Here is a 26,408-nt window from a genome sequence, read left to right as displayed (position 1 = left end):
TTTTCTAATGATACAAATATTTGCTTAGCTCTAAAGATGTCATCACATACATATTTCCATAATATTAGCTCCCTATAGTTGCTTTGAAAAATTATGAAAATTATCAACAAACTTGTGACAAATTATCAACAAACTTGGTGGCTTAAAATAATATACATTTATTATTTTCTTTTTATTTGATTCACGAGCAGCACATTTATTCCTAGGATATAAACCAAAAAAAACCTAATGTAGACCTTCACTTTTGTTTTCCTGTTTCATAGCCTCTCTGAATTATATCTGCTCTTCATTGATGATAATGTCCTCAGTAAACCAAGCATTTGGATGTTATTGAGTGGCATTTATTATTTTACAGTTCTGGAGATTAGAACTTGGAATTGAGTTTCTCCAGGCTAAAATGAAGGTTCACCAGGGCTGACTTCCTTCTACAAGGTCTAGGGGAGAGTCCATGTTCTTGCCTTTTTCAGTTTATAGGCTGCCTGCCTGCATATTGTGGCTCCTGGACTGCTTCCATTTCCAAAACCAGCAATGGGCAGGTGAGTATGTCTCATGTTGCATTGCTTCTGCCTCCATCTTTCATTTATAAGGAACCTTGTAATTACATGGGGCCCACTTGGATAATCCAGGATAATTTCCTCACGCCAAGGTTAGCTGATAGCTGTTAGCTGGTTAATTCTTCTCTCCATGTAACCTAACATATTCATGTATTCTAAAGATTAGGATGTGAGCATTTTGGGAGGACCATTATTCTGCCCACAACACATAATTTGTATACACTGACTGAACTGATTACTTTTTCAGTATCCTATTCCAATAGCACTGTCCTACAGCAATAATTATAATGATAATAACAGGTTATAGGCTAACTATATAAGAGATCAAAAGATCAAATAAAAAGTTATTATCACAGATCTTCTAAAAATGTTTAAGACATTGGCAGGTAGCTTATCTTTCTTGAGAAATGACTCAGCCAAGCAGCAGAAGGATTCATTTAGGTAACATTTTATTTGTTAGAGCAAGATTTGACAGACTTCATTTTAACAGCTGTAGAAATTAAGTTAAAATCACAACATTTGGTGTATTGGCATACTTTTACAGGTAAGTGCAGAACAATTACATATATTTTGAAATAAAATCCTTGCTTCTATATTTTAATTTGAAGATTGGAAGGTATAAGACTTACATTTTAGGAGATATGTTTTACTAGTGGAAAACTGTCAGAAAATATATTCTCTGTGGAAGTTTATACAGTCAGTTCTCAGTGATCTCTTTGTTATAAATAACATTTTTAATATGTACTTTTCTGAACAGAAAAAAATAGCAATTCACTTTATGAATACTTTCATATTTACAGTGCCCTTTTAAAAATAGTAAGTTAAAAGGGAATATTGCAATGTGAACTATAATATTTCTAAAATTAAAAGAAATAAAGAACTCAGATATATGAGTCTAATGAGATACAGTATTTTTCACTGCACTGAAAGGTTATGGAATAGAGCACTTCAGGTTTATATACATGATTTTTACATTTACAGGCATGAACAATATTATATTCTGACACATTTATGTACTACTGAATAAGCATTTGAAGTCACAATCTGTGAAATAAGTATAGAAAGAGCATATATTTCATTCTAATATTAACATAAAAACAGAACAGAAATGTTTAGTTTTTTTTGTGAAGTTTTGTGTTTTCTATTAGAATAGAAAATTGATGCAACAAGTACAAGTCTAAGTTGTTTCAGTAAAACTTTAAGTTCAGAACAACTCATGGAATTTTAAGATGTGTTTATTCAACTCTCATCTATTTTACAAAGTCTGCTCAAAATACATCTCATTGTTATAACATTCACTCTCTGTTTACTGTTTCATATTCTACCCGTTCATTTTCTTATGCTCTACTTTCTGTAACAGAGCTCATTACCAAGGTGATAGAGGACTAGTTTCAAAGGCAACACGAGTCACAATAATATCAAGCCAGTGGGTTTCCTTCAGGACAGTCATACATTTTTTTGTGTTAGAAAGAAAATCTTTCCTTGGGTGCAGTGATACCATTCTGAAAAACTAATTACTTTCCAAATATCTGCATTACTATTTTTGACACAGCTAAGTAAGTCATGTAGAAAAGCTTACTATAGCTATATGGTACATAATTGTATCTTGTATTATCTACAGTTCCTACACATTTATACATTGGCCATCCACAGCTGGGCATTTTTATTTCTGCATAACAATAACCATCCATAGTTCTGTTTACCTCAAACATCCGAAACAACAAGGGACATTTTTGAATAATCTATAATATTCTTCTTGGATCTAAAAAAAATAAAAAAAATAAAATAAGAAATGTGAAACATAATTGCAACAATCACATCAAATTATTTTCAAATCACATTAAACTTATATTTGGTTTTATAAACTATTGTTGCTTTCTGATTATATGTCAGAATACACTCAACTGAATGTAAGCTATATTATCTATATTCCTACTAGCAAGTTTTTAAAAGCACATTTTGCTATGAACAACAGGTGTTCTGATTATTTCAATGTTAAGATGTACTGCATTTAGGCAATAAAGGCACAAGTCATAAATTTATGAAAATGAGAATTTTTATCAATTTGTTCACTCATGCTACATACATATACTAGAAGGTTGACAAGAATAGCAAATTCTTTACCTTTCTAGATAAGATACACAAGAATAAGAAGATGAACATCCCCTGGAAAGCATTGCTGATGGTGAAGAGATAAGCTGTCACCACCGATGCGTGTACAACATGGAGAACGCCAAAGATCCAGGTGGTACCAAGGAGGAAAAGGAGGGCAAGAGCTCCTCGGGCACAAGACCTGGAAGAAATTTGCAATGTTCCAGCTGAGAAAGCTATGAAGACTTAACACGTCCTCAAATCCTTTAAATTTTGTAGGAAGTTGGAATAACCCAGAAATCTTTGGTAAAGCCCAACGAGAATTCTGAAACTGATAAACTGTGCCATAGTTACATGGGACAGGCTAGCGTAAGTGCACTGTGGCTGAGACATGTGTCCAAATTCACGGTAGCATTATTAAAATCTGGTAGTTTTGAGAAATTTCCTTAATCTTAAGATATGCTCATCTGGTATACTACAGTATGTATGCTTTGATTTCAAAATTAATGTTGCAGGAACTCCTGGAGCTAAGACATATAGCTGTTAGGAAGCATTCTCCTTAAGAAACCTTGAAAAATATACCATGTGGATTTAGGTCAGCACATAGGCAGGACATCAAAGGAAGTGTCTGCTTTCCTTTTAGGCTCAGTAGAGAAGAACATGTAAGATATAAAACATTTTTTTTGGGGGGGGTTTCCAATACAGTTACTTCAAAGTAAATTCATGTTAGAATGCTGATTTCTTAAACACACACACACACACACACAGGAATATACTCTCTTACATATTTTCAACTTACCGCCTCTGAGTTTTGGTAAAACATTCAATCCAGCTCACTGAGGACACTGCCTTGAAAATGAGGCAACTGATGCTTATTTTCTCATTCATTCTTAGTGCAATCATTCTTTACTGCAGAAGATATTTTTGCAGTGTACCACAGAAAATGAGTCATTTTCAACTTTATTAAAACCAGCAACTTACATGTTACTATGAATGGTGAGGAGTAAAAGAAAGTAATAAAACATTTGCTAAATTCTAACTATAAATCTTGTGCAAGATATTGAAACTACAGAAGTGTTCCCAAGCGACCCAAACATCAGTTGTTTCTAATGTTCCCTACAGTACACTTCAGTTTTTCCTGAACAAACCGCTTACAGGATCTCAATAAATCAGTTTTAAAGGGCAGGAGGTGAGAAAAATTAAGGCAGCATGCAAACTAGGAATCACAAGAAAGAAACACAGCTACTAAGCTCTGAGAACTGCTTTGAGAAGAAAATCTTAAGGCTGGCTTTTGTCTTAAAATGTAGTCATTATTCCGCCCCCCCGCAAAGGGGAGTATGTTCAAAAAAGATTACTTATCATTTGATCTGTGGTGATTACAGGCTTATTAAACATATTAAATGCTATTAAGCAGTAAATATTTTAAATATGATGGGAGAAAATGTGAGAAAATAATTTAAAAACTGCCTTCCAAAAATTATCTGCACTTTAAGTTACTAAAGCTTTGAATTGCTAAAGAAAATACAATCGAAGAAATGCTTACCTTATGTTCTCATAGCAACTAACTTCTGGTTTCAACCCTGCAGTGTGACGAAAAACTTTGTATATGATAACTCCAAATGCCAAGAGATTAACCTGAGAAAATAATTTCAAGAGATAATTTTCATAACAAACTAGATACATATATGAAATAAACACGTGGCAAAGATATAAAATAAATAGAAACCAGCAAACCATGGCATTTTATGTATATTAAGAAGTAGAAATCCTCTGGTAGACGTATGCAAACAAAGATGTGGTTGATCTTTACAATACCACTGAAAATTGTCAGTACGAGTCGTAGTAGTACAATTCGCCAGATTGTATTAAGCACCTGTTCAAGGATTTCTTCAGATGTTACGATCATGTCTACAGATTGATGAATATCATCTTCTGCCAATAATAGGGGTAATATACATATTAAGATAAATTTTGGTTTGAAAAACTTAATGAATATCAGAGAAATCAAATTTTTGTTCATTAAATTGCTATTTCTTTGAAAAGAAGTTTTAGTGATAATTCTGTCAATCCTTTGAAAATTTTAACTAGAAAAGAGAAATTTGAAAGGAAATTAGAAAAAAACACTCTCAAGTTCTATCACTATAAAAAGTTTGAATAAATTTTGTTTTGTATGGTTCCTCTAGCTATCTCTCTTAATACTATGCTGAGATTTAATTTTCCTGAATTTAACCTCATAAACTTTCAAAAATGAATGTTTCAGTGAAATATGTTTGTTTGAAGACATGTACATTTTATGGATAAATATTTATATTCTATAATATATATTCCCAAGTATGGGTTATAAAGAATGCACAGAATTTTTACCCCTTCTAAAATGACTTTATTATGAAAAACTTCCATTTCTTTTTTTTCCTTTTCTTGTATTCTTGGAGATTTATAAGACATATTTATAGTGTCAGAGGATTAATTGAGGGATATATTTTAAATGTACATTTATTTTAACAAAAGCATATTAATAATGTGAAATATTAAAATTATAAAAATATTTTGTAGATTAATCTTCTATTGAATATATTTTATTAACCCAAACAGATTTTTCAAAAGCATTTTATAACAGCAGTAGCAAAGTGCAGTATTTTAATTTTTGGCTAATTCTTATACTAGTATTTCAGAAACTTAGAGAAAAATTATGTTTTTTCTTCCATATTCTAAAAATTTTACATCAGGCCAGTTCAGTTCAGTTCAGTCGCTCAGTTGTGTCCGACTCTTTGCAACCCCATGAATCCCAGCACGCCAGGCCTCCCTGTCCATCACCAACTCCCGGAGTTCACCCAGACCTACGTCCATTGAGTCAGTGATGCCATCCAGCCATCTCATCCTCTGTTGTCCCCTTCTCCTCTTGCCCCCAATCCCTCCCAGCATCAGAGTCTTTTCCAATTAGTCAACTCTTCGCATGAGGTGGCCAAAGTACTGGAGTTTCAGCTTTAGCATCATTTCTTCCAAAGAAATCCCAGGGCTGATCTCCTTCAGAATGGACTGGTTAGATCTCCTTGCAGTCCAAGGGACTCTCAAGAGTCTTCTCCAACACCACAGTTCAAAAGCATCAATTCTTCGGCGCTCAGCCTTCTTCACAGTCCAACTCTCACATCCATACACGACCACAGGAAAAACCACAGCCTTGACTAGATGGACATTTGTTGGCAAAGCAATGTCTGTGCTTTTGAATATGCTATCTAGGTTGGTCATAACTTTCCTTCCAAGGAGTAAGCGTCTTTTAATTTCATGGCTGCAGTCACCATCTGCAGTGATTTTGGAGCCCCCAAAAATAAAGTCTGACACTGTTTCCACTGTTTCCCCATCTATTTCCCATGAAGTGATGGGACCGGATGCCATGATCTTTGTTTTCTGAATGTTGAGCTTTAAGCCAACTTTTTCACTCCCCACTTTCACTTTCCTTAAGAGGCTTTTTAGTTCCTCTTCACTTTCTGCCATAAGGGTGGTGTCATCTGCATATATGAGGTTATTGATATTTCTCCCGGCAATCTTAATTCCAGCTTGTGTTTCTTCTAGTCCAGCGTTTCTCATGACGTACTGTGCATATAAGTTAAATAAGCAGGGTGATAATATACAGCCTTGACGTACTCCTTTTCCTATTTGGAACCAGTCTGTTGTTCCATGTCCAGTTCTAACTGTTGCTTCCTGACCTGCATACAGATTTCTCAAGACGCAGGTCAGGTGGTCTGGTATTCCCATCTCTTCCAGAAAATTTTACATAGCTTTTGAAAATCGTAGGGGTTTCCTCGAAGGCTCAGCTGTAAAGAATCCACCTGCAATGCAGGAGCCACAGGAAGATCTCCTGGAGGAGGAAATGGCAACCCACTCCAGCATTCTTGTCTGGAAAATCTCATGGACAGAGGAGGTGGTAGGGTACAGTCCGAAGGGTCAGAAAGAGTAGGACAAAACTGAGCAACTGAGCACACACACACAGCACTGAAAATGGTATTTATTAGTTACTGTTACAAAAGCAGTATAAAATAATAGATCAGCTAATTTCATATTGTCATGTCTCCATGGAGAGGTTCTTGAGAGAAACTCTTAAGAGGAATATGGATCTAGTCCCTTCTCCTGCTTCCAAATATTTACTGCTTCAAATTATATGATTAATAAACTCTTATTAAGTAAGGAGCCCATACAAATAAAAGAATTCAGCAATTGTAGAGGAGAGATAAAATATATTTAAATTGATTCAGTTGACAAGTTTCACTCTGTTACATACTCAAACAACTAAATTGAATGACAGTTTAATAATATTTGATTTCATATATAGTCTTTGCTACTTATGAAAGAGAGATGTTTAGTATTTTCTAGGTTTCTATAGCTACAGCTTCTTTAAATAAATTTGGGAACAGTTGTATTTAATTTTATAAATATTTTTAAAATAAGAAACTGTATTAAAATTTGGTTAGTATAAATAATATACTCAAAATATTACTGATTTGAAAATCTTCAGAGAATTTTATGTGGTGTTTATATTGAACTTATCTCAACAAAAGAAGAGTTGTAAGATAAAATAACATTAAATTTTAAAATGATTGTTCACTAATGCATAAATTTTCCAAGTTAGTGGTTAACATTTATAATCTTTATTAGAGTTTTTTAAAATTCTAATTTGGATAAAACATGTTTGAAACACAGTTGCTCTTATGGTTTCTCAGAAATGCATATGCATTTTGAATATGCTTTTACATCATATGCTAAAATAATGAAGAATAAAATGGAACATTCTCTATGGGTGATCTAGGTCTGGAAAGTACATGTTTTCTACATAAAAGGGAAAATGTTTACACATAAAATAGGTGCTGCTATAGAAACAGGAGACTGATTCTTAGTCCATAAACATATTTTCCCAATTGTAAGATAAAACAGCTTAAAGCCTTTTTATCAAAAAAGTGTTATGGTTTTATGCAATGAAAACAATCAGAAATACATTGTATTATTCACATTTGATGACACTACCAGTTGCTCAGTGGTAAAAAATCTGCCTGCTAATATAGGAGAAACTGGAGATGTAGCGTCAATCCCTGAGTTGGAAAGACTCCCTGCAGGAGGAAATGACAACCCACTCCAGTGTTCTTGTCTGGGAAATCCCATGGACAGAAGATCCTGGCGGGCTATAGTCCATGGGGTCTCAAAAGAGTAGAACACAACTTAGCGACTAATCAACAATGCAAGTATATGGAGCATTTTATTTGCATGTATTTGAAACATCTTATAAAGGGTCCACTAAGTGTCTGGTATAGTGGTGAGGGCTGGCTACATTAAGCATTTAAACCAGAACTTGATCAGAAATGAGGGAGAAAGGCATTTCATGATGGAAAATGGCATTTTTAAAAAGCCATGAGACTTAAAAGAGTCAAGAATGTGGTATGTCTTTAAGGAAAACAAAGGGAAGAGTAGCAGGAGGCAAGATAGAAAGAGATGAAGAGTACTTAGATTTTATCTTGAATGCAAAGTTTTTTTATTCTTGCACTCAAGAATCACTTATGCACTATAGTCCCTTTCCAAAAGAAACTTGCAGTATAATGGGGGAGATGGCCAGTCAACAGGCATGTACACTTCTATTCAGGAAGTGCCATGCAGTTGTCTGCAGAGTAGAGAAGGACACAGGGATGACACTCTAATGTATGATTTCTAGGCCAGTCTTGAGTGACCAAAGGAGTACAACACAGAGAAAATAAGTGATTTGTCTGGATCTCAGTCACTGGACCTATCTACATATACTTACTTGCTCAGACTCAGTGGATTCAAATAAGATCCTTAGGCTCTATCTGACTTTTTCACTTGGAAATCCAATGGACATAATTAATTAAAATGTCAAAAATTAAACTACTGTTCTCCTAAAGAATCTATTTTTGCTGTAAACTTTACCAACTTATATCTTGTTTTCTAGCAGTAATCAAGTTTATTCATCAACAAACCTTTCATCTTTACCTTCAAAACATATTTGGAATATGACCACCACATAACGTCTTTACATTTCCTTCCTGGACGAGGACACTGTCATGCCTCTCCTGGGCTAAAGCTTCCTAATTAGTCTCTCTGCTTGCGTCCTTGCCTTCCTACAGTCTTTTCTCGTTACAGCAGAAAGGTTGACCTTTTAAAATGTAAGTCAGATCATTTCTTTAGTCTGAACCTTCCCATAGCTTCCTATTTGAGTTAAACCTGAAAATCTCCCAACAAGGTCTGAAATGATATATTTCTTCCTTCAAATTCTACTTCTCTCTGCTTTGATCAGTTCACTCCACTCACACTGGGTTCTCTGTTCTTCCTCCAGCACACAAAGCATGCCTTCAGGTCACTGTCCTTGCAGGACCCTTAGATATCCCGTTAGCTCGTTACCTCACCACCTCTGTTTAACGCTGCTTACCTACCTACAGACTCCCAGGGTAGCTTTGTGAAAAACTGAAACCCAAATGATAAAATCAAATCTGAGTTCAACTGCATGGAAATGCAGAGCATGATGTTATTTTTTACTGTTTTGGACAGTGCAAATTCTGTATGTCGACATGTTCTTCCCTGGCTTTCATCAGTAGAAAACTGACAAAAACTTTCCTTAACTAAACTATAGTCAAGTTTCTCTGAGCCCTCTTCTCATTCAGGCCTTGGCCCTGGGCTTCAATGCCATTTCTGCAATGTCTAGTTTTAGCAGGAATTCTGGTGAGTCAGCTTACAGAGGATTCCCCCACCCCCCCTTGATATGTGATCACTTTCAACATTTAATCAAATTTTTCATCTCCCATCATTGATATCTGATCACCCTGGCCTGCCATCCAGCAAGAAAGCTCTTAAAATAAGTTTAGCAAGAATTCTCCCTACACTTGATGTCTTGGTAATTTTCCATTCACAACCCCCACACATAACCTGTTCTTAGGCTATAAATCCCCGGTTGTTCTTAGAGTATTCAGAGTTGTTCTTAATCCCTTCTATTTTGATAGTTTTGACACGTATCACAATAGTCTTGAATGAAGTCTTACTTACCATTTTAACAAGTGTCAGAATATCTTTTTCCTTGACAAAACTCAAAGCCAAATCCAAGGTCATATTATAATTTTCAGCAAATTTTGGGTAACTGGAAAAACCTACATTTACTCCTTTTACACTGCCTCATTCTCTCTTTATTCATAAATACATAAACTACTTTACATTCTTTTTCTAATAGAGTTAAGAGTTAGTATCACCTAAAGGCACATGCTATGGTTTTTCCAGTAGTCCTGTATGGATGTGAGAGTTGGACTGTGAAGAAGGCTGAGTGCTGAAGAACTCATGCTTTTGAACTGTGGTGTTGGAGAAGACTCTTGAGAGTCCCTTGGACTGCAAGGAGATCTAACCAGTCCATTCTGAAGGAGATCAGCCCTCGGTGTTCTTTGGAAGGAATGATGCTAAAGCTGAAACTCCAGTACTTTGGCCACCTCATGCGAAGAGTTGACTCATTGGAAAAGACTCTGATGCTGGGAGGGATTGGGGGCAGGAGGAGAAGGGGATGACAGAGGATGAGATGGCTGGATGGCATCACTGACTCGATGGACGTGGGTTTGAGTGAACTCTGGGAGTTGGTGATGGACAGGGAGGCCTGGCATGCTGCGATTCATGGGGTTGCAAAGAGTTGGACACGACTGAGTGACTGAACTGAACTGAAAGGCACATGACTTCATTTACTAAGAGGTGGAAATTAAGTTGAAACTCTTTGCACTTTACATGGTCTAGAAAGTATATTCAGGGAGGGAATATTTTGTTAAATAAGCATGAACAGTGTGAGATATGATAAAAACAAAACTCAGAACAAGATTATATAGAATTAAAAAAAACATTTCTAATAACAAGAAATAGTTTGCAATTATTCCAGAAGTAATTATTTTGAAAATTTATAAATATCTATATTTTAGATTAAATAATTGGAAAGATACTATTAACACTGTCAATAATAACAAACTTGAATGCTTCAGTAAAGCTTTAAAATATAATGTGTTGTTCTTAGTCACTCAGTGGTGTCTGACTCTTTGCGACCCCATGGATTATAGCCTACCAGGCTCCTCTGTCCATGGGGATTCTCCAGGCAAGGATACTGGAGTGGGTTGCCATGCCCTCCTCCAGGGGATCTTTCAACTCAGGGATGGAACCCAGGTCTCCTGCATTGCAGGCAGATTCTTTACCATCTGAGCCACCAGGCAAGTCTTTAAAATATAATGGAAATAATTACTATTAACCTTAATTAGGGAAATAGACCCTTTACAATGATTCACACTTTTGCTCATTACTGTTTACCTATGTGTGCTGATTTTAAGAGCTGTTGTTCCTTTATTATTTATCTCTAATGACAGCATCACAAAAGCAAAGGGCCTAATTAATGACTTTCAAGTTAACAGTCATTCATTATCATTTCTGTCTCAATTTTTAAAATACAGTTTTAATTTATCAACCAGGAGTCCACAATACTTTTCTAGGATAAACAAAACAAGGACAGTACTTGGTAAATATAAGATCTCTGAAATTCACTGCTGTACTTTAGAATACAGAGTACAGAAGACAATAAAAATAGCTGTGGAAAAAAAATCTTTCAAAATAATTTCCTTTGCTTCATCTTAAGTGATATTTATCTATACGGATATCTGTTTCTTCACTTTATTGATACATGCAATTACTTTAAAGTTTGGCACACACACTCTGATGTTTGACAGAGAGCATTATAATTTTTTAAGTGGGTTAGGTTTTTTTTTTAACTAGAAATTTAAATAGATGGGTTGGTGAGAGAGCAGCTGCTAATTCTTAAAGATTAAGGCTAACAGGGTACATTCAATCCAAGAGCTTCAAACTCAGACTTCAAAATGAAGCATCCCAATCAGTCATTTTTTCCCTTTCTTAGTCTTTTTCTCAATAATTGATGAAGCCATCTATATGATGATGTCAGATCTCACCAGAAAAAATGAGAAAATTTTTCTTACAGCACTTTTAGACCCATGCTTTAATTTTTCACATATATCAAATGTGATTTGGTTCATTTAAGAATGTGTCATGATCACAACCATAATATCCTTTCAAATAGTTTTATTACCTTTAAATTAACTGGCCTAGAACAAAACTACTTGTGCCATGGACAAAAGGTGGTTTTTACTGGCTTACCAAGAGGCTATAAAAAAAGAAGACCCATTCTCAATCCTTAGGCCACTGCAGAGATGGCTGAGTAGTTCTTAATTTAAGCTTTAAAATGAAAAGATAATCTATTAATTAAAAAAATCTATTAGCTAGATTGGAATTAAGTGCTGAGAGTTTGACCTTCTGTCTGATTTTCTTTAAAAACAATATTTGGAATTGCTCTTTTACATGCCTGGCAGTGGGGTGGTTTAGTTGCTAATTCATGTCCGAATCTTGTGACCCCATGGATTGTAGCCTGGCAGGCTCCTCTGTCCATGGGATTCTCTAGGCAAGAATACTGGAGTCGGTTGCCATTTCCTTCTATAGGGTATATCTTCCTGACCCAGCAATCAAATCCAGGTCTCTGGTATTGCAGGTAGATTCTTCACTGACTGAGCTATGAGGGAAGCTCATGCCTTAATTACATGCCTTAGTTTACATGCCTTAGTTACAGGATATTCACATAGTACTGAGTTATATTATAAGTGGAATAATATGCCCCTCCAAAAAAAATGTCTACACCCTAACATCTGGAACCCTATGAGTACAGCAAAAGGGATTTTATAGATAGAATTAAGGATATAGACTTTAGGATAAGAAAGTTATCCTGGATCAAAAAGGGCTCAATGTCAATATGTGAGCCCTTAACCAAAGAGGAAGGCAAAAGAGATTCAGCAGAGAGATGCTGCAGAAGGCAGGAGAGATGGGGCAGAAGTGAAGGTCAGAAGCAGAGAAGACCAAGTGGGCCATGAGGCAGGAAATGAGGGAGCCTCCACAAATGGAGTCTGCCGCTGCTGCTGTCACTTCAGTCGTGTCCGACTCTGTGCGACCCCATGAACTGCAGCCTTCCAGGCTCCTCTATCCATGGGATTTTACAGGCAAGACTGGAGTGGGTTGCCATTGCCTTCTCCAAAATGAAGTCTGACATCTGTCCAAAAGTCAGCAAAGAAATCAAATCGCAGGAAACTGAATTTGGCAAAAAATCTGCATAAGCACAGAAATAAATTCTCCCCCAAAGTTTCCAGAATGGCTTTTTCATTGTTTTTAGCCCAGTGAGTCTCTCAGCAGAGGAGTCAGTTGAGCCTTGCTGTATGCAGACCTCTGACCTCCCCTACTGTGAACTCACGGATTTGTGGCCAATAAGTTTGTCATAATTTGTTATTACAGCAGTAGTAAAGCACCCTGTGTTACTTTACTATCACTGATTACCTTGGTATCGATATCAAACCCCACATAGTTACAGTATTTCTTATTTTTAAAATAAACATTTTAAATCCAGCTTAAAACAAATGCTAATGTATCAATAACTCATATTTATTATTGATGTTCTAGATATTTTGTGGGTAGTCAATTATATGAAAACATTTATTATTTGTGAAATCTGTTTCTGTGTTTCCTAAAGTAAAAAGATCAAGCCAAGTTATAACTTGTAAATGACTTCCTTTTCAGCAAATCGTAAATGCAGTCTATACTTTCAAATACTTGTCACATTTTCTTCATTATAACATTAATACCTACCTTTATAGGTCTTTCTCACAGTGTTGCCAGATTAGTAAATAAAAATATAGGATGCCAGTTAAATTTGAATTTCAGAAAAATGACAATGTAATTTTTTAGTGTTAAGTCTATTCCATACAACATTGAGAACATACTTAAAAAATAATTTGTTGTTTATCTGAAAGTCAAAGCACACAAGCATTCTGTGATTTGTATGACAATTTTCATTTCATAGCTTCCAAATTATTCTCTCGTCTGATCTTTTTTATAAGCTGAGGACACTGACTTCATAGTAGAAAACCCCAAGGACCTTATCCTCTCAATGAAGGCTGATCTATAATTGTTTGAAAAGAGATCTCAAACGAAGAGGGGGTGAATTTTCAGATATTGCAAACCATTGTGGAACCTGAACATGTGTGAATGTACTGAGACTGATAAAATACCCTGAAGGCATATAGTGGCTGAAAGCACATTTAAAAGGTTTGAGCCCAGTAAAGAATACACCCAGGCTTGGCAGAACTCCCCCTGGAAACCCCAAGATCTGCGTGATGAAGCTGTGCCAGGAAGCAATTGATTGGGCTAGCACCTGTTAAAACCCTTTTGCTAATAAAGTGATAGTTATAAGACAAGCTGAACCCTGCAAACTTTAGTGCAGTGCAGCAATGTATACACCTGAACACACCTCTCCTCAAGCAACAAAATACAAAGAAACTATGTGGGAGTAAAATTAAGTGTGGCCGATTCTGGACAAAAGATACAGAGAGACCAATAAACTCAACTATCACTTTTGAAGAACCTGGAGCAAAAGCAGGGCTCAGGAGCAAAAGCAGGGTACTGCACATGCCCCCTGCACACACCACCACCTAAGTGGTAGGCAAGCCACCTAAGCCATCCTTGTGGCCCGAACCCTGAACACATCCCTACCCTCACCCCATATATGGAACAAGTTCATCCCCTCAGGGAGCAGGCAAGCAAGGGGACCTGTTGTTTGTTCTCGACCCCCACCCCTCCTACCCGCACCCCACCCCCCCACCCCCTGCTGCAGCAGGGTCTCCAATAAAGCTTTGTCTGAATTTCTTGTCTGATCTGTGATCAATTTCTACTGATTAAGGAGGCCAAGAACCCTGGTCAGTAATAGTTAGAAACGAAATTTTCAAAGTTTAGATGGGAAATTGCATTAGTATAAACTTAGAGGAAACACAGAAATTGTGATGCCACTGAATTTGTTGATCTTTTATTAGAACTGTGGAGTGGACTAACTTTTCCCCTACATATAGCCTCATGACACTGCTAGGAGGCATTTCTTTCCCAACATCACAAGCCTCATCTTTTTAAAATATTCCCTAGGCTCAGTATTGAGCAGGTTTGGGAATATCTAGAATGTCCTCTCCTGAGGCTATGCCTGGCACATGAGAGAGTAGACTATGGAGAAATGGGAGTGTAGTTTATAAGTATAGGAAAAGAATATTCAGTAATCTGAAATATACTGAAACATTTGCAAGAATCTGAAAATACAATAGATTTAAGTAGGTTTTAAATATCTGAAGAGGAGAGTATCCCTCATAGATTATTCTGGGATATTAACAGTATATTAATGGACATGAACTTGAGCAAACTCCAGGAGATAGTGGAGGACAGGGAAGCCAGCCAGACCTGCTGAAGTTCACAGGGTTGCAAAGAGTCGGACACGACTTAGCAACTGAACAACATTAACAATATTCCTGATACTTGACTAATCTCGTAAGGTTTACGCTTTAAAACACAGCAATTCTCTTCCAACAGGCCTTTACTTCTTGGGTATACAACTGGATGAATAGTTATTCTACCATTTTTCATATACTCAATATCTAAAACAGAGACTCAAATCATTAAAAAAAATACTAACATTTATTGAGTGTTTTCTATGTGCCAGACACACTATTCTCAGCCTTCTTTATTCATTTATTTAACCCTCATATGAACTTTATAGGATAAGTATTTATTCCTCTTAATATTATTATTACAGAGAGTCCTTCATTTTTGATTTAGGATTTCTCAACTTTACAGTGGTGGGAAAGTGATATGCATTCAGTAGAAACTGTATTTCAAATTTTGAATTTTGATTTTTGCCAGTCTTGTTATATGTGGTATGGTACTCTCTTGATGCGGGGTCGGGGGGCAGCGAGCCTCAACTCCCAGTCAGCCCCAGGGTCACAAGGATAAACAACCAGGACACTGACAAATATCTGTACCCATACAACCACTCTGTTTTTCTCTTTCAGTATTCAAAAAATTACACGAGATACTCAATCCTTTCTTACACAACAGGCTTTGTGTTGAAAGATTTGCCCAACTTTAGGCTTACATAGTAGTTCTGAGCATGTTTAAGGTAGGCTAGGCTTAGCTATCAGAGAAGGCAATGGCGCCCCACTCCAGTACTCTTGCCTGGAAAATCCCATGGACTAAGGAACCTGGTAGGCTGCAGTCCATGGGGTCGCGAACAGTTGGACACGACTGAACGACTTTGCTTTCACTTTTCACTTTCATGCGTTGGAGAAGGAAATGGCAACCCACTTCAGTGTTCTTGCCTGGAGAATCTCAGGGATGGGGGAGCCTGGTGGGCTGCCGTCTATGGGGTCGCACAGAGTTGGACACGACTGAAGCAACTTAGCAGCAGGCTTAGCTATGATGTTCGTAAAGTTAGCATTTCTACATGCATCTAATACATGGGGTTTAGTCGAGCCATAACCCCACTGTAAGTTGAATAAGATCTGTATCATTACATGTATTTCACGTTTATGTCAACAGAGGCATAGGGAAGTTAAATGACTGGCTCAAAGTGAAACAGGATGTAGCAGAGTCAAGATTCATACTTAGTAGACAAATTCTACAGTTAATGCTCTTGAGAACTCTGGAAAACTACCAAACTATAGATCAAGGATAAAGAGAAGTTAAATTGACATCTAAAAGTTCAAGAATTTAACTGTTCAGATGTTTATTTTTGGCTGCTAACAGTAACTTTATTTTAGAAATGGTTAAAGTGGAAAACATTAATGAGTAGCGATTTGGTTAGCTATTTGACATTAGTATTCATTGAACTTAGTAAGTCACCAGTGACACTGAAAACGATGTAGTGTTTTATGCCAATGAACCCCTAATGGAGACACATGCATTCTTGATCTCTGTGGTCAAGTTTTTCCTGTGCTGATGAACAACAGAGCTCTATATCCTTTAGAGTTCAAGTGTGGTTACTGGGTTCATGTCAGTGGTCTTATGCGGAATATAAAAATAATCTATTACTACATAGGAAGAACACATTAGAGTTCTTACTGATATTTTTCCAAGGAAAAATTAAAATTTACTACTTAAAATATAGAGGACACTGATGCCATCGCTTTTCTACATCACCTATTCACACATCAAATAAAAGCCGTTTGGAAAAAAATTAAAAAAAAATATATATACAAGCCATTTGGAGAGACAAGTGACTGTTAACTAGAGATAGAGAAGTCCTCCCCTCCTCCCCCAACCCTTTGTTATCTCTGAACCTCCTGCAGGGTATAGTACATGAGCTTGCCAAGCGGATTTCCAGATCATATCACATAGTTGAATAAAGTAGCCCTGCCAAGTGGCTCAGTGGTAAAGAATCTGCCTGCCAATGCAGGAGACCCAAGAGATGTGGATTCGATTCCTGGGTTAGGAAGGTACCCTGGAGAAGGAAATAGCAACCTGCTCCAGTGTTCTTGCCTGGAAAATTTCCTGGATAGGGAAGTCTGACAGGGTAACTTCCATGGGGTTGCAAAGAGGCCAACACGACTGAGTACAGCAATAACATGAAAAAGTAAGACCTAAAGTCTCCAAGTGTACTTTGGATTAAAATTAATACTGGTAAGTATACATGAAGAAGAAAGTGACACAACTGACTTTTCTTCCTACTCCTACACTGAGTTATCTGCCAGACAAGTTGCAAGTCCTTATAAATCGATCAAGTTAAAATCCACAAATAGATTCAAATTCTAGTTCTCGCTTTTATTTATTTAATTTCTTGTGCTGTACTTTCCTTGTCTGTAAAATATGGATAACATTAGTACTTATTTCACAGGGTTTTTGCATGTATTAAATTACATAATAAAGTACTTGGAATAATTAGTTCAATATAAATGTTCCAAACAAACATCAATCATCACTAATAGTTATTAAATCATATGGCAAGATGTTCTTTCAAATTGTCTCAAATATTTGAAGTGTCTAACAATAAATAGAGTGTGTATTTATTAACAATTGGATAGACATTATTTTGTGTCATAGATTCACTGGACCTGTAAATAGCACCTTAAAATTTCAGAACTTATATCTGCTGGTCTTTATTTTAGGCAATATCTCTTCAATGTAAAACATAGATACTTTTTTCCACTGTCAGGATTTTCCTCTAAAGTAATATCAGCAAAATAAATACTTGAATAGGTTTAATTCAACAATAAGTTAATTCTTTATTGTTCATCTAAACAATTTCTCATTTTTATTAAAACTTCTTTAGGGTAGAATTGAAACTTCAGGGTCAAAAATCTGATTATCTTTAAAATTTTTATAGAAAAGGAAAGAATATGTATTTCAAAGAGCAATAAATAAAAACAATTATTAGATACATTAATATAAGAAGAATATTCTTAATAAATCTAATATGATATTCTGGGATATTTTATGGGAGAGGATAGTTATCTTTTCTTACATTGCTCTAACATAGAAGAGGGATAAGCAAACTTTTTCTATCAAAGGCCAGACAGTAAATAATTTAAACTTTGAGGACTCTATCACAACTGTGATGGTCTCTATCACAAATAAATTCTTCATACCATTAAAACAGCCTTAGACAATATGCAAACAAATGAATGTGTCTATATTGCAAAAAATGTTTATTTATTAAAACAGTCTGTGACTATTGTGGGCTTCCCTGGTGGCTCAGACGGTAAAGAATCCGCCTGAATATTGGAAGACCTGGGTTCCATCCCTAGGTTGGGAAGATCCCCTGGAGAAGGGCATGGTAACCCACTGTAGTATTCTTGCCTGGAGAATCCCCATGGACGAAGGAGTCTGCTGGGCTACAGTCCATGGGGTCAGAAAGAGTCGAACATGACTGAGAAACTAAGCACAGTGGTTTAGAATAAGATCCATAAAGGTAAAGACTTTTTAATATTTTATTCACTGATGTATTCCCAAGGGATAGTACAAAGTGTGACATATATTAATAAAAGATGCTCAACAAGCATTTGTTGCATAACTAAGAGGATGAAGTGTGGTATACCCCAATCTCAGGTACCTTTAATGGTTTATGTAAAGGAACATTCAACTATTAAATTGACTGCTGCTACTGCTGCTGCTAAGTCGCTTCAGTCGTGTCTGACTCTGTTCGACCCCACAGACGGCAGCCCACCAGGCTCCCCCATCCCTGGGATTCTCCAGGCAAGAACACTGGAGTGGGTTGCCATTTCCTTCTCCAATGCATGAAGGTGAAAAGTGAAAGTGCAGTCGCTCAGTCGTGTCCGACTCCCAGCGACCCCATGGACTGCAGCCTACCGGGCTCCTCCATCCATGGGATTTTCCAGGCAAGAGTATTGGAGTGGGGTGCCATCGCCTTCTTCGATAAAATTGACTAAACATTTTTAAATCTAAATTTTGTTTCATCTCACATTCTGGCAATTTTGACAAAACAATATCATTATAAATCTATTGTCTGTAGGTAGATATGCCAATGGAAACTGAAATAGTTAGCAAAATGAAATGACCCTCTAGGAATAATTTTGAAAAAAAAAAACAAAACTAAAGAATGAAGTTGCGCCTCCTTTGTTTTATGAATGGATGCCTCAGGATATATGCAACATTTTGCATCTAATAGAAACCACAGACTCATGGACTTTATGATATGTATTCATTAATCAGACCTGGGCACACAAGCAGGCCACACAAAAGTTTGAATCAACAAGTGGGCAGAATACTGCCTCATTAGGAAAACATCTTCCCACATCCCCTGAGGTAATAGTTAAATAATTGCTCTATTTTATTATGGCTAAAATCCCACAGCAATATATAATCATAAATTAAAAAATATTTGCACTTCATATTTTTAACATTTCCACTAGGAATATTTTAATAGCTAGATTTTTTTCAATGTTTAAAAGAATAATTTACTAGTCTCCAAACAGAATTAAAAGGTGAAGAGAGCTAGAAATTTATAAACATGAATGATAAAGTGATCTCTGTGGGTGTAAGTGAATTTCAAGAGCTTATTTTTATGGTTGGTTTCAATTGTAGATGTTTATAAGCCATAGAAAGATGCCAGGAAGGGAACAAAGGTGAAGGAGGAAAACTATATGTGAAGAGTATTTACAACAATTATTCGATTTAATGTGACAATGAAAACTGAGTAATGAAATTTCTTTTGTTAAGATATAAGCAAGGAAAAATGTTCTTTGTATATATTTGCTGTTCAAAATGAGGATAGAAGTTATTAACAGTTAAAAAATTATACAAACATATAATCATTCAACTGTTAATTAGCATCTAAGATACAACTTGAACAATTAAATTAAAAGATACTGCTAAGGTTATCACCAATATAAAAGGTAAAAGGAGAAGAAGGACATAAGATTGTCCTCCAAATTATTGATACTTTTCCAAAACTTTAAAGAATTTTTTTATCATTTTAATATCCTTTCTTTCTTTTTACAGTAACTCTGTCTATAGAGTTGGCCTCATCATCCTCATGTACATATTAGAAATCCTGGGCATAAAGAGGACACCAAGTATGTGCTTTTTACTAATCATCCTGCTTTGAAAAACTCTGACATTATTTGGCTAGGAACTCATTTTATTCAGTTAAACTGAAAACGCCAATGATGGTAGATAGATAGATATAGCAATTTGCCTAAGGTGAAAAGAAAGTAAAAAAGAATGAAATGATGCTATTTGCAGCAATATACTAAGCGAAGTAAACCAGACAGACAAATATATGATAGAAATTATGTGATGTGGAATCTAAAAAAGATACAAATGAACTTATTTACAAACAGCAAAAGATACACATTGAAAACAAATTTATGGATAGAGGAGAGATAAATTAGGAGGTTTAACATATACACACTACTATATATAAGACAGATAATCAACAAGGGCCTACTACATAGGGCAGGGAGCTATTATTTTGTGACAACCTAGAAGGGAAAAGAAACTGAATATATACATATGTGTGTGTGTGTGTGTGTGTGTAACTGAATCACTGTGCTGTACACCTGAAACTAACACGGCATGTAAATCAACTATATTTCAATTAAAAAAGTGATATAATGAATGCTTCACATGTTATCTCTTCTGAGACATTCTTTCCAAAATAACTCATTTCCATGATGATGATTTCTTTCTTTAAATTGCCTTTGGGGAAAAGAATGAACATTTTTGACTAACTACTGTACTTGGTGCATTATTTATTCATCCAATTGCATTACTTGAGTGTGTGTGTGCTCAGTTGCTCAGTTGTGTCCGACTCTTTCAACCCTATGGATTATAGCCTTCTTGGAAAACCTCAAGGATATAGTGAAAGTCCATAATGTTTCACTTTCAAAGGGCTTACAGTCTCCTGGAAGAGACAGATCTGAATCAGTTATGAATATGTCATTCAAACTAACATCTTTGTAACTATAAACAGAGGAAAGTCTTCAAACATAAAAAAAAAAAAGGCTTCTATGTAGGCATATAACAAAAAGATTTAAAAAGGCCAATGAGTCAAGGACAGCTTTCCTCAGAAAGTGTTGCTTGAATTGGTATCTGAAAGGAACTCACAGGATGAAGAACAGTGAGGAAAGCTATGAAGAGTGTTTTAGTGTAGAGGTACTGAGAAGGACAGGTTCAAAGAACTACTGAGAAACTGTAAAGCAGTCAGTGTTATTAAAACACAAAAGCCCGTGGGAGAGATGAGGCTAATAGGCAGATAGAGGCCAGAACATGCAGTGCCTCCCAGGGAAAGTGTCCACTTTATTCTTATTTGCTGGGACCCAGTATTTGTTACTTCTGTTACCAAGTGTTCTGCTCAATGTAGAATTTACTTGAGTCTTTTATTTGTTTCAGTCGTGTCTGACTCTGTGTGACCCCAGAGATGTCAGCCCACCAGGCTTCCCCGTCCCTGGGATTCTCCAAGCAAGAACACTGGAGTGGGTTGCTATTTCCTTCTCCAATGCATGAAAGTGAAAAGTGAAAGTGGAGTCGCTCAGTCGTGTCCGACTCTTAGCAACCTCATGGACTGCAGCCTACCAGGCTCCTCCGTCCATGGGATTTTCCAGGCAAGAGTACTTTATTTGTTTACATCCTATTGAGATAGGCTCATACAGGTCTGGAAAGCTCCAGCTTCTGCCATGGCTCCTGGGTACCATGTGAGTCCTGTGTGTAGTGACTCTTCTAATTTCAAATGTGCCTAAATATGGAAGATAACCAGCAACATCCTGCCTCTCTTTCCAGACCCCATCTAGATACGACATAAGCATCACCTTTCACTCAAATAGGCGCAGGCACAAGTGGCTAGGGACAGCCACTCCCTTCATAAATCAGGGGTAGTGGAAGAAGGATTCAAAACATTTATCATTGTGAATCTATTATTATCATACAAAATGTCTATCAAGTGCATGGTGCTCTATTCCAAATACATGTAGATACTCTGTAGAAAAAAAAAAAAAACTACTTTTGAATAGAGCTGTTTTATAGGTCCACCAATACAGTGAACTTTTCTGAAATATTTTTATTACCTACTTTTCACTTCAAAAGGGTCCTTACTTTGACTACAAATAACCTTATCATTGGCTTTCCTTAAGGTTTTAGACTTGACCCCAAGAACAAGATGAAGCCAAAAAGATGTAAACAGGGGGTGAAGAAATGTTCTGATTTGCTTTTCCATGATTTTGTGGTGGTGGTCTAGTCACTTAGCTGTGTCAAACTCTGTGACCCCAAGGACTGTCGCCTGCCAGGCTCCTCTGTCCATGGGATTTCACAGGCAAGAATACTGGAATGGTTTGCCATTTCCTTTTCCAGGGGATCTTCCTGACCCAGGGATCGAACCCAGGTCTTTTGGAATTGCAGGCAGATTCTTTACTGTGTGAGGTACCATGATGCTACCTCAAGCTTACAGATGTGTTGTCTTTGAGTTGTTCATGTGTACACGTCCACCTGATACACTGTTTCGGGAGCAAGGTCTTTCTATTTACACATTCTCAGTTCTTAGCACACCTTAGCTGGGGCTTTAATACTTGATAAAGTTTTGCCTTATTCTGAAATAGTCTAAATATTGTATCTATTTTTTCCCCAGGTTATTTTTTTCTTCCAATACTCCTTGCACTTTTATTTAGATTTAATACTACCTATATTGATAGTTTAAAAAATCATATAGATTCTTCAAAGAATTCAAAAGAACAAATTATTTTTTCTAAAGAAAATAAATCTTCTAATCAGAAGTATGGAATTGGGACTTACCTGATGATTCAGTGGTTAAGAACCCACCTTCCAATGCAGGGGGCATGGGTTTGATCTCTGGTTGGGAAACTAAGATCCCACATGCCATGGGGCTACTGAGTCCCTGTGTGGTTTAGAGCCCTCACTCCAACACTAGGGAAAGCCCATGTGCCACAATGGAAAAGATCCCCCATGCTGCAACTAAGGCCCAACATGACCAAAAAAAAAAAACAAAAAAAAAAAAAAAGAAGTATGGAATTAAGGACAATAAATTAGGCTGAAAGACTAAACTTACCTTTCAGCTTTTTTGAAATGCAAGAAAATGAGAAAGGAATTTGAGTTAATCAGATGTCATACAGGGTACTGAAAATTGCTTACTGGTGAATATCAATTAAAAGAAAAGTAAATATCCAAACTACAGTCCATAAACTGATCTATAGTCTGATATAGTCAGGATTTCTGGTAGGATATTTTGATTAGTTGCTAGATATGCTTGGCAAGTATTTAGAAAAAGTAATGTAAAATGAGGGAAGAGACATTTGATGAGAGGAAAAGGACTTTATTTTGATATCTTCCCTGTAAGAATTGAAAGCTTATGAATAATTTTTAGAAGGTTTGCAATTGCTGGGTCTCTGACAACTCACCCTGAAACGATTTGTGGAATCTGGGAGACGGGAACAAGGTTTTCATGGATCTAACAAAGATCTACTCCCTTCAACCTCTTGGGCAAGGAAAGATGAAAGAATGTGTGATAGGGAAACAGCACGGAATGTAAATTTGGAATCTTGAGTTTGCCTCTACCACTTAGTACCACTTAGTAGCTGCTGCTGCTGCTAAGTCGCTTCAGTCGTGTCTGACTCTGTGCAACCCCACAGACTGCAGCCCACCAGGCTCCGCCCTCCCTGGGATTCTCCAGGCAAGAACACTGGAGTGGGTTGCCATTTCCTTCTCCAATGCATGAAAGTGAGAAGTGAAAGTGAAGTCGCTCAGTCATGTCCGACTCCATGTGACCCCATAGACAGCACCCTACCAGGCTCCACTGTCCATGGGATTTTCCAGGCAAGAGTACTGGAGTGGGTTGCCATTGCCTTCTCCCTCAGTAGCTGGGTGATCCTAAATAAGTTGCTTAAACTCTCTTAAGATTCCACTTATTTAAAATATACACAAAATGGTGGCTCTTACTCAAAGTGTGAATGAAACTCTAATGAAAAAATGCTGTGCCCTAACACTGACAGACTTGGGCTCTCTTTTTGAACAGATACCATCAGGAGGCATGTTTTTTTCATCAGAAGGAATTGTAAATGTTCCTTTCTTGGGAAACCCTGAAACTAGACACAACATTTTTATGTGAGAAACAGAAATCAGGACAGCCACACAGAGAGTCCATTCTCTCAGAATATTTTATATTTTGCAGGGAGTACTGAAGGAGACAGAGGAACATAATAAATACTTATAGGGAAGACTAAACATTTTCAGATGTGTAGAACAAGAGCTCAGCAAATGCTAACAAAGACTGATTCAAAGAAGGGCCGACTCTTTTGCAAGCCAGCTTGGGTAAGGACTCTGTGTTACACTCAGAGGATGAGCAGAGGTAGAAGAATGATCAGAATATGTAGTGTGCTCTTGGCTAAATTTAAGGATTTTTATGTATTCTAGTGAGTAGAAGCTTGAAGATTTCATCTGTTAGATACATAAGAATGTACATAATTTGCTTTCGTGTAATCAGTTCTTCTCAAGGAATTAGTATACTTCTTTAAAAAGCTATAAATAGCAGAATCCCCATAGGTATTTACAAATAGATAAGTCAAGATTATAGTTACTAGATCTAGCAAAAATCTAGTAATACATTATCTCTTATTACATGCTATTACTATCTTAATTTTGATATATTACTGAAGCTTTTGGGAGGATTAACTGAAATGCTAAAAGGGTTTTGTAAAGATTAAGAGATTAAACGAATGTAAAGTGAATAATAATTCTAATGACTATCTTGGTGTACCAACATTCTTACTGTTTTCCTTTCAGCATTTCATTATGTAATATCCCTCGATGTAAAGCTGCACTTACACAAAAGCAACAGTGATAAACTTCAACTTGGCTGGTAATTTCTAATTGGGCTTGAGAGATTCAAAGGATTTCTCTTTCAATATTATTTTTGATCTCCAATTTTTATAAAGTTATTCAATTTTTATGAAATTTTCTAGAACAAGTACCTAGTAGATTATCTACAAAAGGTATTTCCATTAAGAATATAACCCCCATGAACAGGAATACACTGAAAATTACAAATGTATTATTTATGTTATTCTTTTAGCTCCGCATTTTCTTTTTAAAAATTCTAGCTACCTGTTATAAGAAGGTCAGAATAATATTAAAAAAAAAGCTAAATGTTATAGGCTCTGAAGTTCTTAATAACACATAATATGGTGAAAATGATAGAATACTGAACCACAGAGGTCACTAAAAGATGCAGTTAACAAATATGATGCCATTAAATTAAAACATGTAATTAAAATGTTATCCCCACCATTTAAAATTTACAATGAATAGTGTTTCTAATATAGCTTCGATGGGGTCATCTAAAGGACATTGCCCAAGCTATGATTTCAATTCCTTTTCTTATATTTATGCCAATTAAAGAAAGCTGCAAATGCACTCCTATAAAAGAAACTTATAATCCAATGTAGGATAGTAGCTTCCAATCAAGAGAATGAGGAATATGGCCCTCAAAGGACATTTTGTTATTTTTGGAGACGGTTTTGTTTGTCATACCTGGCTGGTGTGTGAGCTGGTGCTACTGGCATCTGGTGAGTAGAAGTCAGAGATGATACTAAACTTCTATAAAGCAAAGGCTCCATAACAAACATCTGGTCCTAAGTGTCAACAATGCCACTGTTACAGAATCCTGGTCCATTATAATTCGTCCTTTCAGTTTATATATTGCAATATAGCCATAAAATAACCACAGTAGATAAAACTATCTAATATTGGCAAAATGTCAGAAAATGGCTCTTCTTGTAATTTGTCAATGAAAGTGGAATATCAATTGAAGTAATGTTTTGGAGGCAATTCGTAACTTTAAAAATCTTCTTCTACTTGACTTTGTACTTTTCTTTTTAACTTGAAGTTTAGCTGAATTACAATGTTACATTGTTACAGGAAAGAACTGACTCCAAGTTGGATCTGTTTCTTTTACTTTAATCTTGACTTCTGGCTGCTTTTGTTCACTAAAAGGATACTGTCCATACATAATGGCCTGTCTTGGGGAACCCTGCCCCTCTACCTGAATGTTAAACCAAAATGCCTTTGTATGGGACCTTGTCTACCTGTGGATGGCTACAGGAAGGAAGAAATTAACACATCCCTTCCAAGAAATTGGCCATTCCAGGAGATATCTGCAAGATTAATGATCCTTTTACTTTTCTTCCTCACCTCCTTCCCCCTACCTCTGTTCTATAAAAGAACCTGACATCCAGCACTGATAAAATAGTTATTTTGAGACATTAGTCTCCCATAGTGTCATTCAGCTGGTTTTCCGACTAAAGTCATATTCCTTGCCTTAACATTTTGTATGTCGACTTACTGATCTGTCACATGGCAAGCAGAGTG

The 26,408-nt window shown here is 36.3% G+C and overlaps 1 protein-coding gene across 4 annotated transcripts in view; it reads right to left on the bottom strand.

Moving 5' to 3' along the window:
• Nucleotides 1-986: 986 nt before the first annotated feature.
• The window catches only part of ADGRL4 (adhesion G protein-coupled receptor L4), a 140,774-nt gene continuing 115,352 nt past the window's right edge, over nucleotides 987-26,408 (bottom strand). For all 4 annotated transcript variants that reach the window (XM_061411482.1, XM_061411484.1, XM_061411486.1 and 1 more), the window contains 3 exons: nucleotides 4,189-4,280; nucleotides 2,679-2,847; nucleotides 987-2,316 (listed from right to left, as the gene is read on the bottom strand). In XM_061411482.1, coding sequence (XP_061267466.1) covers nucleotides 2,254-2,316; nucleotides 2,679-2,847; nucleotides 4,189-4,280 — 324 coding nt within the window. In that variant the 3' untranslated portion in view covers nucleotides 987-2,253. The remainder of the gene's footprint in view (nucleotides 2,317-2,678; nucleotides 2,848-4,188; nucleotides 4,281-26,408) is intronic.

The sequence above is a fragment of the Bos javanicus genome, chromosome 3, assembly GCF_032452875.1.
Source record: "Bos javanicus breed banteng chromosome 3, ARS-OSU_banteng_1.0, whole genome shotgun sequence".
In the NCBI taxonomy this organism is placed as follows: domain Eukaryota; kingdom Metazoa; phylum Chordata; class Mammalia; order Artiodactyla; family Bovidae; genus Bos; species Bos javanicus.
This window is presented reverse-complemented; position numbering and strand designations above follow the sequence as displayed.